This window comes from Macrotis lagotis, chromosome 8 (genome assembly GCF_037893015.1).
Source record: "Macrotis lagotis isolate mMagLag1 chromosome 8, bilby.v1.9.chrom.fasta, whole genome shotgun sequence".
NCBI lineage: Eukaryota > Metazoa > Chordata > Mammalia > Peramelemorphia > Peramelidae > Macrotis > Macrotis lagotis.
In genome coordinates, this window is record NC_133665.1 from 102545061 (window position 1) to 102563399 (window position 18339).

The following is an 18339-nucleotide window of genomic DNA, read 5'->3' on the forward strand; positions in this document are numbered from 1 at the left end:
GATGTGAAGAAATCATTTCATAACTCTTAAAGAATAAGAGAAGTGAAAATTCTATAACTACTCCCTTTTCAACAAGGAGATTTTCTCAACGTACGAGTCAGTCTCTTGGCACAGCTTAAATATCCCCTTTCCTCTATGTAGCCCTTTATTTCCCCTGGATCCATAGGAACCTTCCCTTATGAACTTGTTCCCACTTATATGACACTTTGAAGTTCCAAGGTAATTTCCTCATAAAAACCCTTTGGGACACTTAGAAAATCAGCATGCCCATTTTAAAGATAGGAAACCTGAGGATCTGAGAGATTAAGTGATTTTACCAACTTAGTAGGAGTGGTGGTTAAAGGCAAAATATGAGGTTCTTCTCTGTGTTTCTGTCCTAGTTTCAGACCTTGGGATAAATTTGTTAAGATATATTCTGTGAAGAATATTGTTCAGATGAGGCACACTTCTTGCTATCAAAAGGGTCACATTTATACCTGTGCCCAAGGAGAGAGGTCTTATGCATGGATAACTGAATATTTAATAATTCATTATGAGTATATAAAAGGAGTGCAGTGTGTGATGGGTAAAAGATAAAATAACTGAGGAAATAAAAGTTCGATCTTCCAAGCATATTGATTTATTAAGCAATACATGCCAATTGCTTAATAAGTTGGAACCAGGCTTCCTCACTTGGCCCAGGACCCAAATATAGAGGAAGACAGATTTTTATGCATTAAAAGAAAATAATTAGCAGGCTATAAGCCAGGATACAAGATTAGATAATTTGATTTCTAATTGGAGATTAGCAGCTTTCCAAGTTGAGAGAGGGAGAATAAACAAGTGAAATGCCCTGAAATTAGAAAGAGTTGTTCCCCCCCTCCTCTCTAAGCCTTATTTAATCAGAAGATCAGGGAAACAGTAACTGATTGACCAGTTTGAGGTCAGTTTTCAGAGAGGACATATGGGCTGTTTGAAATGTATAATTGTAAAAAAAGTATAATTGTGAGAAAATTCCTTGAATTAATTTTATTTTTATAAAATATAATATTTTACATTCACATATCAATACAATTTTAACATTTTTAAAAGTTTTACATTCCAATTAATTTTAAACAGATATGATAGAGGTGGTCTAGCTTCCCATTCAAACAATGCAATAAAATTTTCTCACACTTCCCATAACTGACAAAATTTTCTCCTAAGACAGAAATTGGACTAGACCTATAATGGAATAAATAAAAAGGGAAATGAGTTAGATCCAGAACTGAGTCACAACGTAGAGTCAATGTGAATTCCCACAATTCCCAACAGACCAAAGTTTTATTAATGTCTTAGGGTGAGCAGACTTCCTGGAGGAGGTTGCATTTTGGTTGAGCTTACAAAGATGGGTAGGCTAGAAAGGCATTCAAGGCTTTGAAAACATAGGAGTCAAAGCATGGAAGTGGGTTAGCAGAGAGCATCTTCAAGGGGTAGAGAATCATCAAGTTTAACCAAAGTATAGAGTGTATAGAGGCACCTGGTTTTTAGTCAAAGTTAGAAAAATATATTCAATTGTGTAATGACTTGAATACCAGGCAAAAGAGTCTGAACTATATTTGGTATGCAACCAGAAACCATGAAAGAATTTTAAGTGTAGGAATGATGCTACTAACTTTATGTATAAGAAAAAGTAGGGGCAGCTAGGTGGCATAGTGGATAGAGCACCAGCCCTGGAATCAGGAGTACCTGAATTCAAATCCGGCCTCAGACACTTAATAATTCCCTAGCTGTGTGGCCTTGGGCAAGCCACTTAGACCCTACTGCCTAGTAAAAAACCTAACCCCCCCCCAAAAAAAAGAAAAAGTAAGCAAAATTTGCTAAAGATTTGTCATTGAAATACCTTTAATTAATAATCCTTCACATCCTGGCTTTTGACATCATCATAGATGGGTGAAAAGGGTAAGGAAGGCATTTCTAGGAATTAAAAGACTTTTGTTTTGAGTTAGGAACCCAGGGGTAAAGCCAACTGGACAGCAAGTTCTTAACGCCACAGCAGACAGGAAGATGAGTGTGATACCCCTAGACTTTTAAGCTCTTAGCTGATTTATGAGGCTCTCATCCCAGATCCTTGCCCAAAATAAAAAAAAAAACTTTATTGTATTCATGAAATGAATATTGACTACATAAATTTAGAATCTTTAAGTGTATGTATACATATTTATACACACAGACAGAGAAATGGAGGGAGTACGCATAGTAATGAAATATCACAAATCCAGCAAAATGTTGAAAGGTATATGCTATTAAGAGAAAAAGACAGGAAAAGGGAATAAAAGTACAGAGGGAAAACTTGAATGAGAAAAGAAAAGTGGACAATAGAAGATAAAGAAAAAAGGAGTGGGTGAGGGAACCAGAAAGCAAAGGATGGGGTGTAGTGTGGAGGGGAGAGACAGTAACACTACCACCTGGGCTTGAATCTAGGTGCCTCACAATCTCTGACCTGGTACTGAAACTGACAGTGAATAGACGCCTGGACCTGCTTCCTCCATTCTTTCCCTCAATTATCCACTCAAAATACAAGATTAATTTGTAAAAAAGCTCCTGATAAATGAAATAAATGCTGTTGAGAAAGGCACTCTAGATGGTGAAGTGGGAAGCAAGCTGTCAGAAGATTAGTATATTATCTGTGTGATCCTTAGCAAGTGATTTCTCATTTTTGCATCTCATTTTTGCATCATCATCTTTTCTGTTCTTGAAAAGGAGAAGAATGGATAAAATGAACTGGGTTGAAATTCTGCCATAACCTCTGGAAAATCTTAGGTGTATCACCTCACTTCTCATCTGTAAAATGAGGTCTTTCTGTGTCTAATTGGATGAGATGTCCTCTTATCAAGATCACTTTCATCTCTAAATGTATGATCCTATAATCTCTAGGATCCTTCCCAGTTCTGAAACCTTATGATTTTTAGAAGAACTCATTTATTCAACATTTATTAAGCACCTAGGATGCATAATAGGCAACCAAATGGTACAGTGGATAGAGTAAATGGGCTTTGGAATTGGAAAAACTCATCTTCTTGAATTCATATAGTTAACTATGTTTGCCTCAGTTCAACTGTAAAATGTTAAAAAAAAAAAAAAAAGAAAAGAAAAGGAAGGAAATGGCAAACCACCTTAGTATCTATCAAGAAAACCCTAAATGGGGGCCTGAAATGACTGAAACAATAATTATTTTACAATAATAATGATGATGATTTTAATTAGTATTTATATAGTGTCTACTTTGTCTAAATTCCCCTTTAGCCAAATCATTTGTGGTGCCTTCCTACTTACATGCCTTCCTTAACTAACCCCCATCAAGGTAGAAGGGTATTCTAGTCCTGGAGGGTAGAGGGAAAAGGCATGTAAGTGGGAAATTTATGTAAGAGAAAGTAATGAAGAGCTATAGAGATGAGATCATCAAGATCTCATCAAGAGATGAAAGATATAAAGATAATAATTGAGATCCTCAACTAGGGTGATGGTAGTGAATGATGGTGATGAGAACAGGAAGAAGAGAATTGCTAAAACTAGATAACTGATTGGATTTTAGGGGAAAGAAAACACCAAAGTCAACTCATAGTTCTATGCGTGACAGCTGGTAATATGGTAGTACTATTGACTTAAGATAAGGAAGCCAGAAAAAGTAGGACAAAAGGATAAAGTTTGTGTTGAATATATTGAGCTGGAGGTTCCAGAGGGACATGCAGGTAGAGATGTCCAAAAGGGAATTGTAAAAAAAATTGTAAAAGAGAATTTGGGGGAGAGGTCAAAGATGGTGTTGCAAGTTTGGGAGTCATTTGCATTGAGACAAGTGTTGATGTTGAATGGACAAGCTCACTAAGATAAAGATAAAGAGTTTAAAAAGAAAAGAGGGATATATGGATATAAATATATTTATATAGGTATGCATATTTGTGTATATGTGCATGTGTTTTTTGTAATTTCTTGAGAAGTCCGTTTGCCTCTGTGACTGTTCCTTCTTTAGGGAAAGGGAAATTTCTTAATAAGATTGCTTCAGGTACACAGTAAAGTACAGGGTAGGATTAGAGACTGGATATGTGATTTCATTGATATGGGGAATTCCCAGATGAGGAAAATCTCTCTAACAATGCAGTTAGGAACTTCTCTGCCATTTATTTTAGTCCTCCTGATTTTGAGACCAGTTCTCTATCCAGGTCATAAAGCACTCTGTAACCCTTAAAATGCTATGTGCATCAGCTATCTTTACTATTACTATTATTGACCAACTTGAGACAATTATCATCAGAGTCATTTCTGTAATGATGATAATACCCTTGGACTTCACTTCAGCCACTTTTCCAGGTCCCAGAAAACAAGACCAGTGGCATTTCCCCATAGTCAACTCTTCCAAGGACACACAACACATAATGCTTGCTGAATTGATCAAGCCCATGAGAAATCTCATAAATTTGGTGTTCTAACTCTATGAAGTATCCTCTGACCATTCTAAATCACCAGCCATCTATTCTTGCTAAAACTCCTACATTTACATTCTGCTTCCTCCTGAATGTAATTCCCCACAGATGTTTTCATTAGGTGTCAATATGCCATTAATCTGTATGTTACTGCTCCTGCCTTATGTCACTCTAGGATGTTATTGGCCTGTCCTTGATGACTTTGCGATTGCTTGCTATTTTGTCCCTATTGATTGATTGATATAAACTAACTTTGATCAGCCAGACAGTCTGGTTTTCTGTGAACAGAGACAAAGCAAATTGACAGCTTTGGAGGTTGAAACAACCCATAATCTCTTGGATGATGGACCTAATAATTGAAGACATTGCAAACCTCTTCTAAACCTAACTCTGCCAGTTACTAATTATGGGGCCTTAGAAAGGTCACTTTCTCTCTCTGATGATTAGTCTTTTGGGGCTCATCTGTAAAATTAGAGGGTTGGATGAGGTGATCTCTGAAGTCCCTTCCAACTCTACATTCTGTGATGACAAGTTATCTTTTGGTTTCTGAAATAAATTTCTAAGAGCCATAAACACATCGCTTCACACATGTAGAGTTAAATCTTTTGAATTCCATGAAAAAGCAAACTTTTCATTTTATTTTAATTAAATTTATATTTTTGATTAACTAAAAATTTATTTTTATTTTTTTTCCAACTGTCCCACCCCTGAGGAGGGAAAAAACCTCTTATAAACTATATACATAATCAAGCAAAACAAATTCCCATACCAAGTTCAAAAATGTAATGTGATTGTGTAGATTGAATATGTTTCCTCTCTCTTAGGAGATGGATAAAATTCTTCAAAACTGATCTTCTAGAATTGTGATTTAAAATTAAATTTCTTAATTGTTTGGAGATTCAATTAGACAAACATTAAGTACTTTGATTGGATAAAATCCTGTCCTAGGAGATAGGGGAAATATAAGGTTTAAGTAAGACCCATTTTTTACTATCACAAAACTCAGTCTAATAGGAAGATGTGACATAATCTCCAATAAATTTTATATACAAATAATACATGATCAGACAGAGTAATATGAGAGACCTGTAATGAATCTTTTGGAATCAAAGATTTCCTGCAAAGATGGTATCTGAGCATGAAAAGGAATCCAACCAATGGGGGTAAGGGGTGAGAAAAGAGTAGAATGTTAGCAGCCAGTCCAGCTAGAGGATACCAGAGGAGTGTTTTAGGAGATGAAGGGTGAAAAGGGAGAGTAAAACTAGGTTGTGAAGAAATTTCAATGAAGGCTAAGAAGTGTGAACTTAAGAGAGCCCCTGAAAAGTTTGACAGGGAGATGGTGTCACAAGGATGGCAACAGTAGGGAACATCTAGGCTATTATATCTAATAAGCAATTAGAGATGAGGGATAAAGGCAAGTTCTTGCTGTATGAATGCTAGAATAGTATGATGGGGAGATACTGGCATTTTGAAATAAAATGGATCCCCTACAGATAATTCTGCCTTTTATCAATCCATACTCACATTACTGCAGTAATTTCCTAATGGGCTCCACCAGTCATCCCAGGCTTTATCTTCTTCTTCCCACACTACTCTATCTTAAAGCACATCTCTAACTATTTCACTCCCTCTCTTTAAAGCCTAGAGAGGCTTCTTGTCACCTTCAGGGTCAAACTCAGTCTCCTTACTGTGGCATCCAAGGCAAATCAGCTAATCTATCCTTCAGCCCCAACTTCTGACCTGCATACGCACCCTAGTTCATGGGACTATTTAATCCAACATGGACTATAAAGCCTCAGACACTTCCTACTTATATGACCACAAGTCACTTAATCCTCTATCTGCCTCAGTTTCCTCAACTGTAAAATGGGCATCATAACAGCATCTACCTTCCTGGGTTGTTGTGAGGTTCAAGTCAGATAACAATATAAAATATAAAAGCAATATAAAATATATAATATGAATACAAAATATAAAAGCAATTAGCACAATACCTAACACATGTTGTCCAGTCATTTTCCTGACAAGTCTGACTATGACCCCCTTTGGGATTTTCTGGGCAAAGATACTGGAGTGGTTTCCCATTTCCTTCTCTAGCTCGTATTAGAGATGAGGAAACTGAGGCAAACAGGATTAAGTGATTTGCCCAAGGTCACCTAGTTGGTAAATATCTGAGGCTAGATTTGAATTTGAGTCTTCTTGACTCCAAACCTGGTACTCTCTCTGCTGCACCGCCAAGCCTCTCCACCTGGCTAGTAGGTGCTAATTAAATGCTAGTAGGTATGGTGGTGGTGGTGGTGGTGATGATGATGATGATGATAATGATGATAATGATGCCTATTCACTGTATCTAAGGCACCATTCTGAGTAGTAGGATAAATATAAAACTAAAAAATGAGATGGACTCCATGAGTTCACAGGAGACTTGGGGCTTTACATCAGCCCTGCTTCCATAGCTTTGTTTCTCAAGCAGTACAGTGGAAATGGCCCTGGACTTCTATTTCAGTTCTGCCATTAATATGAATCTATGAATCTAAGAATTCCAGCATGGAATGTGGCCCTTTCAATTCATACTTGAACAAGAATCCTTCTCTACAATCTATTGGTAAGCATTTTCTTAGCCTTAACTTGAAGGCCTCCAGTGAGGGGAGCCCATTGTCCCCAAAGTAGCCCATTCAATTGCAGGATAACTCTCTTAGGAAGAGTTCTGTCATGAGGCTTCAGTTTGTCTCTTCTTTAAGAGATGCCAAATTCTTTATTCCCAAGAACCCAGTGAAATTGGTAAAATAGCATGATGAAGTCATGAGGCTCCTTAGGCTTGGAACCCAAAGACCCAGATTGACCTCCCAACTCTGCATCTTTTTTTTTTAGGTTTTTTTGCAAGGCGAATGGGGTTAATTGGCTTGCCCAAGGCCACACAGCTAGGTAATTATTAAGTGTCTTAAGTGCTGAGATCGGATTTGAACCCAGGTACTCCTGACTCCAAGGCTGGTGCTTTATCCACTGCGCCACCTAGCCGCCCCAAACTCTGCATCTTTTTGAGAGAGTTTGTGGTGCAATATAAAATAAGACCACTGGTTTTAGGATCAGAGGATCTGGATTTGAGTCCTGACTGCCATTTTTTTTTGTGAGCTTAGATAAGTCCCTTATATCTCTCAACAACTAATTTGATTCAACAAATATTTGTTAAATGACTATGACATACAAGGAAGGGATTATGCTAGACAATGGAGACATAAAACAAAAACCAAACAATCCCCACTTTCAGGTATCTTATAGTCTAGCCTATCTCCTTATTCAGAAAGAGTAGGTCTTTCAAAAACACCATTACTCCTCAAACTAGATGATGTCTAACATTCCTTGTACCTATGATCTTGGTCCCTAGTTTCTTGCCCTGTAAAATTCTATCTAGTTTGAATGAGAAAATTTCTAAATCCTCTTGCAGGTCTGTGATTCTCATGTGAACATCATTATCCCAATTTTAAGATGTTTCAAAGCTGAGACTCAGTATTTAAGTAATTTGCTCTGGATCACACAGTAGGTGACCCAAATCTAAACTCCTCACTCAAGGTCTAATTCCCCTTCTACCATACATCCCACACTTAATTACCTTTTCTTGTATTCCTCAGAGGGACTAAGTAAAAAGTCAGACATTCAGTGATTACCTACTGTGCTCATTTTTACCAAAATTGGTAGAAGAGTTACATATAATCTTTATTATATTTCAGGTACCTTCTATTTTAGAACCCTGAGGTATAGATTAGTTAACTTAGAGTATTAAAATATGAAAACTTAGCCTGAAATAGTAAAAAGAAACTTGGAGACTTCTGCTGATTTTATGACATTGGTTTAAGTGCCTTAATCTCTCAACAATAAATTTGATTCAGCAAATATACAAGTGAGAGACTGAGGCTACAAAGACAAAAAGCAAACATCCTTTGCTTTCAGGAAATCTATGTTCTAAATTCACTCTCCTCAATCAATGGATCCGTAAGCATTTATAAGTATAGTAGTGAGTCATAGAAGATAGAGATACAAAGACCTTGAGAAACTTACATTCTTTCAGGAGAAACAATAAAATGGGGATAATGTCTTCATACCCTATCTCACAGTGTTGTGGATAGGAAGAAACCCTGTAAATTTTAAATCATTGTGAAAATAAGAGTTGTCATTATTGTTAAATTGAATTGCATGACACCATCAATGAGTCAGACAAGAACTCAACATTTGGCCATTTGTGTCTTTCACCTCAGCCAAGAACACCATTGTCCGAGGGCTGGAGAATGTGGAGACAGTAGAAGGAGGAGAGGCCCTATTTGAGTGCCATCTGGCCAAGCCAGAGGTTGCCAATCATAGCTGGCTGATGGATGATGTGCCAGTGAGAACCTCAGAAAACATTGAGATGGTCTACTTTGAGAATGGCCGGAGGCACCTGCTACTGCTAAAGAACCTGACTCCCCAGGATAGCTGCCGAGTGACCTTCCTAGCCAATGATATGGTCACATCTGCTTTTCTGACCGTCAAAGGTATTGACAATTCTTGGGGGGGGGTGTTGGGGGGAGGTTGGAGGTGTGTTTCAGTTATGATGGTTGGTGAAGGGAAGAGGAGTTGGAGGATAATAGTTGGGCTTTTAGATTTGGTTTAGAGTTAAATAAGAAGCCTTTTACTGAACCTAGAAGGGGGTTATAGAATGAATCATTCTAAAAGTGATGGAGTGGCAGAGATATACCCAAACTTGTTATGAGGGTTAGATAGGGAGAGAAAACTATTTCAGATAGGCAGGACTTTGAGCCAGGTTCAAAGTGCCATCTTGGTTTCATGAGTGATTCCATCTGGGTCATGATATTTATAATCTTGGCTTCTTGGAGAAGTTGTAATTGGTTGATGAAAAATATAGTTTGGGTGGCTCATACACCCAAGTCAGTGCTACTAATCCACCCAGTGGGGCAAAGCTTCAGATAACTGAACCAAAAATTCCCAGTATGAGCATACCAGCTGGACATGCAGATACCCAATACAAATATACCTAGATGCTTAATACCAATATTCACATACCAACAATCTGTGCAGATATACCCAATCCAAAAAATACACACCAATTAGCTACACAGACAGATTCTATTACAATACAAACATACACAATCTGGTCTCATAGATACTCCCCTCCCAGTAAACATACCCCAGCTGGCCTTAGAGACATACCAATCATAATATAGGCACATTAGGGCCCCAGAGCTTTTTAGGCTGTCTATATATCAATCAATCTTTATTTCCATATCCTTGTCTAACTTAACAATTCGACTGGGTCTATGCTGAGAATGTGTTTGTGTGAAAGAAATGGTATTCTTGTCAAAGGCCAAATAGGTTGTGAGGCAACTCCCTTAAATAGCCACAAATACTTGAATCTTCTTCGAAATAGACTCGGTTCTTTTCCAAGCCGAGACTTCTTTCTAGGAGAACCTCTTCTAGTAGAAATGCCCTTAGGACCCAAAGGTACACATGTGCCCTACCATCTCACCTGAGTTTTGAAGTTCTATACGGAGTCCTAAGGTTGGGTATAAACCCATTCTGTTCATGCCAGCAACATCTAAAAGTATATTTTCACCCTAGGCTGGCGACTGGAATTCCTGGAGTCTATGCTTGATGTGGAGGTCAAGGTTGGCTCCAAAGCCACCTTTGGCTGTGTTCTCAGTGAGACAGTCCCTGTCAACGAGGTGACCTGGTACACCAATGGCACCGAAATTCAGCCAGATGAGTACTGGGCAATTCAGTCTGATGGCAGCCGTCACATTTTACTTCTCAGAAATGCCCAGCCCCACCATGCTGGGGAGGTGACCTTTGCCGCCAGAGATGCTGTCACCTCAGCCAAGCTGTCTGTGATCAGTAAGTGGGGAAAAAGAAGAATCTAGAGAGAGTGTCACCATGCCTTGAGTTATGAAAACAAGATCTTAGAATCCCAAAATTGGAAGGCACCTCAAAGTCACTTAACCCAACCAATGTCTGAGTATTAATCTCCTCTATGGCATCTCTAACAGTGGGCAAACCCCCTTTGCTTGGAGACTTGTAGCATGTGGAAAAACTCAATAGCTACCCAGGCAGTGCATTTAATTCACAGTCATAGAGACTTAGAGCTCAAATGGACCTCAGAGGACATTGAGTTTAGGCCTCACTTGGATTGGGATCCCCTTCAATGCCATCTTAGAAATTTACTATAGATGCAGTTATAGGTGGTGCAGTGGATAGAGCACCGGCCCTGGAGTCAGGAGGACCTGAGTTCAATCTGGCCTCAGACATTTAATAATTGGCCACCTGTGTGACCTTGGGCAAGTCACTTAATCCCATTGCTTCAAATAATTTTTTTTAAAAAAAGAAATTCACTGTAACATGACAAGTGGTCATTCAGCCTCTCTGTTTGGAGACCTCCAGGGACTCTGTGTCTTTAGGACTGAGAATCTACTCTAAGCCCAGGTATTGCTTTGACCTCAGTGAAAGGCTAAAAGCTCTAGAGAGTACTGATCTTTTATTATAATGAATAAATATATTGAGGTTTTTCTTAGTAAGGATTTAATAGACCCTTGAGGAGATTGAACTGAATTACTTTCCAGGTTCCTTCCAACCAAGGGAATCCATATTTTGATAATAACAGACTATGAATCCAAAAATCCATATGTGTAGACAGCAGGTATTTTATTAAATAATTATGGCAAAGTACATAAACTGTTAGCCATTAAAATGTGTATTTTTAGTAATAATATAAAAAGTGTTTAATCAACTTTATTCATGCCCAAGTATACAGTTATAGGCCTAGTACTACTTGCAGATCAATCCCTAGAAAGTTACAGAATCAAATATTAGAATTGAGAGGCACCATGCAACACCTAACATAAGTGTAAGAATGGAAAGAGACATTAGAGTGTGAAATGTTAGAAATGGAAGAGACATTAGACCATAGAAAATGAGCTTTTTGAATTGCCATTGTGACTCTAGAGATCATCTCGACCAAAAGTTCTTAACTTTTTGTCATGAATTCCTTAGGCAATGTCTCAAAATTGTTTTTAAATGCAGAAAATTAAATGCAGAAAATTACAAAGGAAATCACCTATATTAAAATACAATTATCAAAGTATATTTTTAAATAACTTCATGGATCCCAGGTTAAGAATCCTAGAACTAGACCAACTTCCTCATTTTACAGGTAAGGACACTGAGGCCAAGAGGGGAAGTGACTTGTTCAATGTCAAACTGCTAGAAGTGACAGAAATAGATTTATTAGAACCACAGTATTTAAGGGACTAAACTGTTCTTGATAACTATAAGGTTTATTAACACAAGAAATATCTAATTTCTAAGTCCAAGTTTCCTTAAATAGATAGCAGTCTTCCTGCCACATTGTAGGGGCTTAATACATGCTTATTTCCTCTTTCCTTCCTTCCTTCCTTCCTTCCTTCCTTCCTTCCTTCCTTCCTTCCTTCCTTCCTTTCTTTCTTCTTTCTTCATTTGTTTGTTCACTTCTTGTTCCAGACTTGAAATAAAAAGAATTTTCCTAGAAACAGATAGATCCAATTATCAGAGCTATAACTTAATGATTTTGATTCTTGAAGCAAGCAACACCAAAGGTCTCCTTCAAATCAATTTTGCAATTTATTATGTGAAAATAATGAGTATATAAGACAAATTCCATTGAATGGAAGAAGAAACACTATGATACAAGAGTTAGGAGATAGGGTGAGCAGGGACAGAGACCATAGGAAAATAAGCCCACATAAGAGGACCCTGGATGAAGGGTCATTTGGGTAAAGCCTTTGAATTGGGAAAAGGGAGTATACCATCTGCTAGTTTCCTAGTTTAACCAATTATTCTTGCTAATTAGATACAAAGTTCTATCATTTCTATAGTACTAAGAGGGCAAATTCTGCCAAAACATAAATGTAACAAATTTTTAAATTGTATAGTCAATATTTAAAATTTTATGAGCACTTTATTTTAGGAACAAAGCCCAGATTGCCCTATCTTAGTTATGGTTCTGCCAAACTTTGCTCAGAATTTGACCTTGGAGCCAGAAATCTGTCCTGTTAGTTTTCATGTACTGGCTCATTTTGTTTCTTTAAAAAAGTGAAAGGGAGTAGTTAATAATCCCAGATAGACTCCATGTTCTCCCAGGTCAGGTGGGCCCTATTTGACCCACTGACCATATGTTGGATGCCTGGCTTACATTTCTTTTTCTTCCCTACAGATTAATCTTTTCTTTTTTCTTTCTTAATTTTTTTCGGCTACATGCAAATATAGTTTTCAGCAATCATTTTTGGTAAGGTTTCGAGTTTCACATTTTCCCCCCTCCCTCCCCTCCTCCTGACAGAATACAATCTAATATAGGTTATACATATATAACTATGTTTGGGTTTATAATTCTTAAGATTTTATACTTCTGTGATTCAGTCTGCGACAGTGACTAAAATTTAGGAGACCTCATTGTATTAATTCTAACTAACAACTAATAATTTATGTGACTCTGGAAAAGTTACTGCCCTTCTCTGGGCCTCAGTTTCCTTCTCTGTTGATTTCTAAAGTCCCTTCTAAATCTAACATTTGATTATTTTACATTCTCAAGAATCAGTGCTGACCTCAGGTAAAATCAATAAGTGGGGATGTCCATTACCCCCTCTTTCAGATGTAGCTGGTGGCACAATGCATAGAGCTCTAGACTTAGAACTCAGGAAGAATAACCTCAGATACTTATTGGTTCTAGGTGACCTGGGCAAGCCACTTGACCACTGTCTGCCTCAGTTTTCTCAGCTGTAAAATGGGAACAATAACTCCAGCTTCACGAGACTGTTGTGACAATCAAATGAGATAATCTTTGTAAAGTATTTAGCACATAGTAGGCAGTATTTAAATGCTCATTCCCTTCTATCCCTTTCAGTTCCCCCTCCCCTCACAGGCTTCCTACACATCTGTGCCCTTCCTACAGGACCCATCAATGCCCAGTTGTAGTGGAATATTTGTAGAAATGGTAACTCAGCCAGATATCTGAGCTATTAGGTTTTCTGTAGTTAAAATTTCTTTCCGATTTCCAGAATTATAGTTTAATAGTGAAATACAAAAAATAGTTTATACATTTATATAATATTTTATGACTTCAGAAACCCTTGGTCTATATTGATGCAACTTTGCAAATTAGCTCAAATTATCATCATATAAATGAAAGAGATGAGGCTCAGAAAGATAAAATAAATTAGTTGCCCCAATCAAGTCACTTAATGACAGAGCAGAGACTTGAACCTATATCTTCTGATTCTAGAACCATGACCTTTTGGTAGGGTCTAGCTGTAGGGCAACTAGGTGACCCAGTGGATAGAATCAAGAAGGCGCCTCTTGTGTTCAGATCTGACCCCAGACAATAACTAGCTATGTGACCCTCAACAAGTCACATAACTCTGTTTGCCTCAAGTTTCCTCATCTATAAAATCAGCTGGAGAAGAGACTGGCAAACCCTTTAGTATCTTTGCCAAGAAAATCCAAAATGGGGTCATAAAGAGTCAAACAAGATTGAATGAACACCTGATCAAAAGATTCTGATGTGAATCTCCCCAGAATCCCTGGCCATCTAGCCCTGTAGACTACTGACCTTACACATTCTTCTTTGTCATCTTTAGGTCTCCCTGAACCCCCTGAAGATGCTGAGGTTGTAAAGCAGAGTGGCCACTCAGTGACTTTGTCATGGGCAGCCCCAGGGAGTGATGGTGGAGCTGGCCTGCTTGGGTACAGGGTAGAAATGAAGACAGCAACTGGTGACTGGAAATCATGTCTCAAAGACTTGGTCACTGGCACTGAGTGTGTGGTGAATGACCTGGTGCCTGGGCAGCCCTACCGCTTCCGTATTGCTGCCGTTGGTCAGGCAGGTGTTGGGGAGCCTGTACACCTTCCTCAGACAGTAAAACTTGGTGAGTGACCTTCATCTTTCTTTCTGTCCCTCTTCCTAGTTGTCCTCATCATCCCCTTTTTCTCTTCTTGTTCTCTTTCTCCTTTCTCATCTTTCTTTTTTATACCAGTTTTGTTTTCCTTTTTAAATTATTTTTCAATCATGTCCAACTCTTTGTGGCCCCCTTTGGGGTTTTCTTGCAGAGATATTGGAGTGGTTTGCCATTTTCTTTTTCCAGTTCATTTTACAGATGAGGAAACTGAGGCAAACAGGGTGAAGTGATTTGCCCAAGGACACACAACCAGTAAGTGTCTGAGGTTAGATTTGAACAAAAGAAGACAAGTCTTCCTAATTTTAGGTTTAGCACTCTATTATTAATTAATTAATATTAAATCCAAGCTTTGCCTCAGTTTAAATCCCTCATACTTGCAGTGTTAACTTTAGGAGCCTCAACTCAGTTACCTCACCTATAAAATGAACATAAAAATAATCCCTTACCTTCCTGAATGAATAATAATAATTTGATACTCCTTCTAGTCTTAGTCTTTTGGGATCTTATGGGAAGAATTTGATCTCTCCCCCTGATGATCTCAAAACCCTTCATACACCCAAGACTCTAAAATACTTCCTAGTTTCTGCTTTGGGTATGTTGGGTAGAAGATCCTGGATATGTAGCTTTCCTGACTAATTATTGGTGCCATAGACAGAATGCTAATGGTCCTTTCCTTTGCTCCCAGACAGCTAGCCATCTAACCTATAAACTGATCAGACCTTTCCCTGAGCTCAGGGAAAGAAAAATCTTGAGAGCTAGAGTTTGGAAGAGGAGATTGAGGAAGGTTCTTGATCCCACCCTCAGAAAGTCCTTCTCTTGAGGGAAAGGCACATTTTCCCCTCAGGATGATGGGGAGACCAAGAGACATGGTGGAAATAGCACTGGATTTGGAGAAGATTCCCCAGGTCTGCCACCACCTGTATCCTATACCTTTTTGACTTTGGGCAGATCATTCTCTTCCTGAGTCTTATTTTATTATAAAATTAGAGAGTTAGACTAGATCATCTCTAAAAGTCTCTTCCATCTCAAAATCCTATGTTTCCATAACCCTACACAACCTTTGCCCTCTTGTCTGTCTTGAAAAAAGACATACATATGAAAGAACAATTGGTTCTTTCAACCAATCAGTTGAGGGATCAGAGGAGAGCCTAAATGTCAGATATGGTCATGCTAGGAGAGGGGATAGCCTGCTTTCCAAAGATTAAGTAGCCTCCCCTCCACCTTGGTAGGATAAAAAATGAGAAATGGGCACTTAGTAGCAATAGTCTAGAGGTATGACCCAATGAAGGACAGAAATTATATTTGCCACAGAAAGGGAAGTATTTTCCAATCTATGAGTGCCCAAACACTTCGTAGGCCATTCCTCTTGATATTTATTCTTCATATTTCGGTGAGCTAGGTGAAAACCCAAACTATGTTGATGCTTTCATATTTAGTACTGACTAAGAGTCTGAGGTCCCTTCCACTTGATATGGGAAGTCGCTTAGGAACATCATCTTTAGTATCAACACTATTCTTTTTATGTCTCCTTGCAGAGCCTCTAGAAGCAGCAGTCACTTCAACATCTATAAGCAAGTTGGTGGTGGTCGGGGAGAAAGTCCACCTGGAGTGTGAGTTGGCAGGTGAGATCCAGGAGGTGACCTGGAGGAAAGGGAATGAGATGATCCAGCCTGGTGGCCGCTATGAACTCATCTCCAAAGGCAAGAAGCAAACTCTAGTGATCCATGGGTTCCAACCCGATGACCAAGGCTCCTACACCTGTAGCTCTACTAGCAGCAAAGCCCCTGCTACTGCATCTTTTGAAGGTGTGTCCTGGGGTGGGAGTGGAGAACGCCAGGGGTTGGGGAAATAAACAAAAATAGATTGCACATTGGAAAAGCATGCAAGAAATATATCTAGTCATTTATTTTATCATTCAGAAATTAGTTAATCTACTCATACATTCATTCATTTAATTACACATGTACTAATGTGTTCTTTTATATATTAACTCATTTATTTATTTTTTCATTCATTCAGTTAGAAGGTCATTCATTCTCTCATGTATTCAACACGTATTCAGTAGGTATCTTTTAAATTAATAGTACCTAACTCCCAGGGTTGTTGTGAAGAGCAAATGAGATAATATTTCTAGAGTAATTAGCACAGTGACTGGTGTAGAGTAAATGTTTCATAGAATCTCATTTCTTTCCTTTCTTCCTCTAAATGCAAAAACTATGGAAAACACTGGGGAAGATGAAAAATAGTTGACATGGTCCATACTTTAAATGGAATCATGACTCAGTAGAGTAGATAAGACAAGAACAAAAATTAAAGTGATACCAGGAAGGTGAAAAATATATCAAAAGTCAAAGTGGGAAGGAATCATTTCTGTTTGAGGAGGACCAAAGAGAAATTTTTGAAGAGGTGGCATCTGAGCTGCACTACAACTTTCCCACTCATTATGAGACCTTAAACAAGTCACTTCCCTGTCTTTGAATTTATAACATGAGGTGATTAATCCTTACTCAACATACTCCACATTTATCTTCACCATTTCTTTATGAGGTAGACATGAATCTATGATTAGTGATCCTAATTTATAGATGAAGGAGTAAAGTACCACAGAGTAGAAGTAATTTGCCTAATGTCTTATAGTGATTTGGTTGGAGAATTGGAACTACCACTTCTCCTGCCTCTCAGCCCATAGATCTTACCATTCTCCCAAAATACTTCTATCCTTTGTCCTATACCAATGTCCTTTGGGTCTAGTTCTGTACATCTAGGGGTCAGCCTGACCTGCCCCATGGATGTTGAAAGAGCACGAACTCTTGAGTCAGAGGAACCAGATTAAAAATTTTGATTTCATGAGTTGTTATGGCCAAAGAATTCCTCACCAAGTAACCAACTGAATGTGTCTATCCCAATCATAGGGGTTGTTCCTGTAATAGCAGAATCAGTCTATCACTACGATGATACTTGATGTCTAATGAGGACACTGGACAAAATTAGGCTCTTCAAAAAATTAGGCTCTTCTGGCCTTGTTTTAGAGAAGCTAGAATCACCTCCACACCTCAATGAGACATAATCCAGTGATTAATAAGCATTTATTAAGTGCCTATTCCATATCAGGCTCTGCCAGACCCAGATGATAAAAACAAAAAGAGTGAGACAAGTTTCTGCCACTATGTAACTTTAAGTTTGTAAGGAATGAGATTCCACAAATTATCAATTCTAATGTGGTCATACAGCAAATCCATACAATATGTATAAGACAAATACTCAGTTATTGAAGAAATACTATCAGCAGGAAGAATCTCGAAGAAGTTGGCACTTGAGCTGAGCCAAGTTTGGAGTCAAAGAAAAGGGAAATTAAGACTAGACATGAGAGTGAATCTCTTCAGAAGCCCAAAGGAAGAGATGAAATGTACTGTTCAGGGAACAGTTGTCATGGTTGGCTGGAATGAAGGGTCTATGAAGAATAGTGTGTAATCAATAAACCTAGAAAGCAAGGCAGGAACTAGAGAGTGTTGAGTTTTAAATGCTAAACAGAGGAGTTCGTAATTTAACCTAAGGGAACTGGGGAGCCACTGAAGCTTCTTGAGCAGGGTAGTGACAAGGTCAGATATACCTACATTTTTGGAATATCAGTCAGGCAGGTGGAGGTGAGATATGAAAGAGGAGAGACTGGATGAAGAGACTGGATGAAGAGAGACCAATTAGGAAGCTATTCCTATAGTTAAGGTTGGAGGGAGAAGGGGTCAGTTCTGAGACAAGTTGAAAAAGGTAGAATTGATAAACGGCACCTGATTTCTTATGAAAGGTGAGGTGAAAGGGAAGTGTCTAACTGGACTGATGATGGTACCTTTTACAGAAATAGGGAAATTAGGAGAAGAGAAGGAATAAACCTTTATAGTGCCTATTATGGGGCAGGCAACATGCTAAGTATT

At 38.3% G+C, this 18339-nt stretch overlaps 1 protein-coding gene across 22 annotated transcripts in view; it reads left to right on the plus strand.

Moving 5' to 3' along the window:
• OBSCN (obscurin, cytoskeletal calmodulin and titin-interacting RhoGEF) overlaps positions 1–18339 on the plus strand; it is a 342539-nt gene that overhangs the window by 191080 nt on the left and 133120 nt on the right. For 21 of the 22 annotated variants that reach the window (XM_074197796.1, XM_074197800.1, XM_074197799.1 and 18 more), the window contains 4 exons: positions 8693–8965; positions 10050–10322; positions 14093–14380; positions 15946–16215. In XM_074197796.1, the coding sequence (XP_074053897.1) occupies positions 8693–8965; positions 10050–10322; positions 14093–14380; positions 15946–16215 (1104 nt within the window). The remainder of the gene's footprint in view (positions 1–8692; positions 8966–10049; positions 10323–14092; positions 14381–15945; positions 16216–18339) is intronic. The other variant, XM_074197804.1, reaches the window with a different exon arrangement.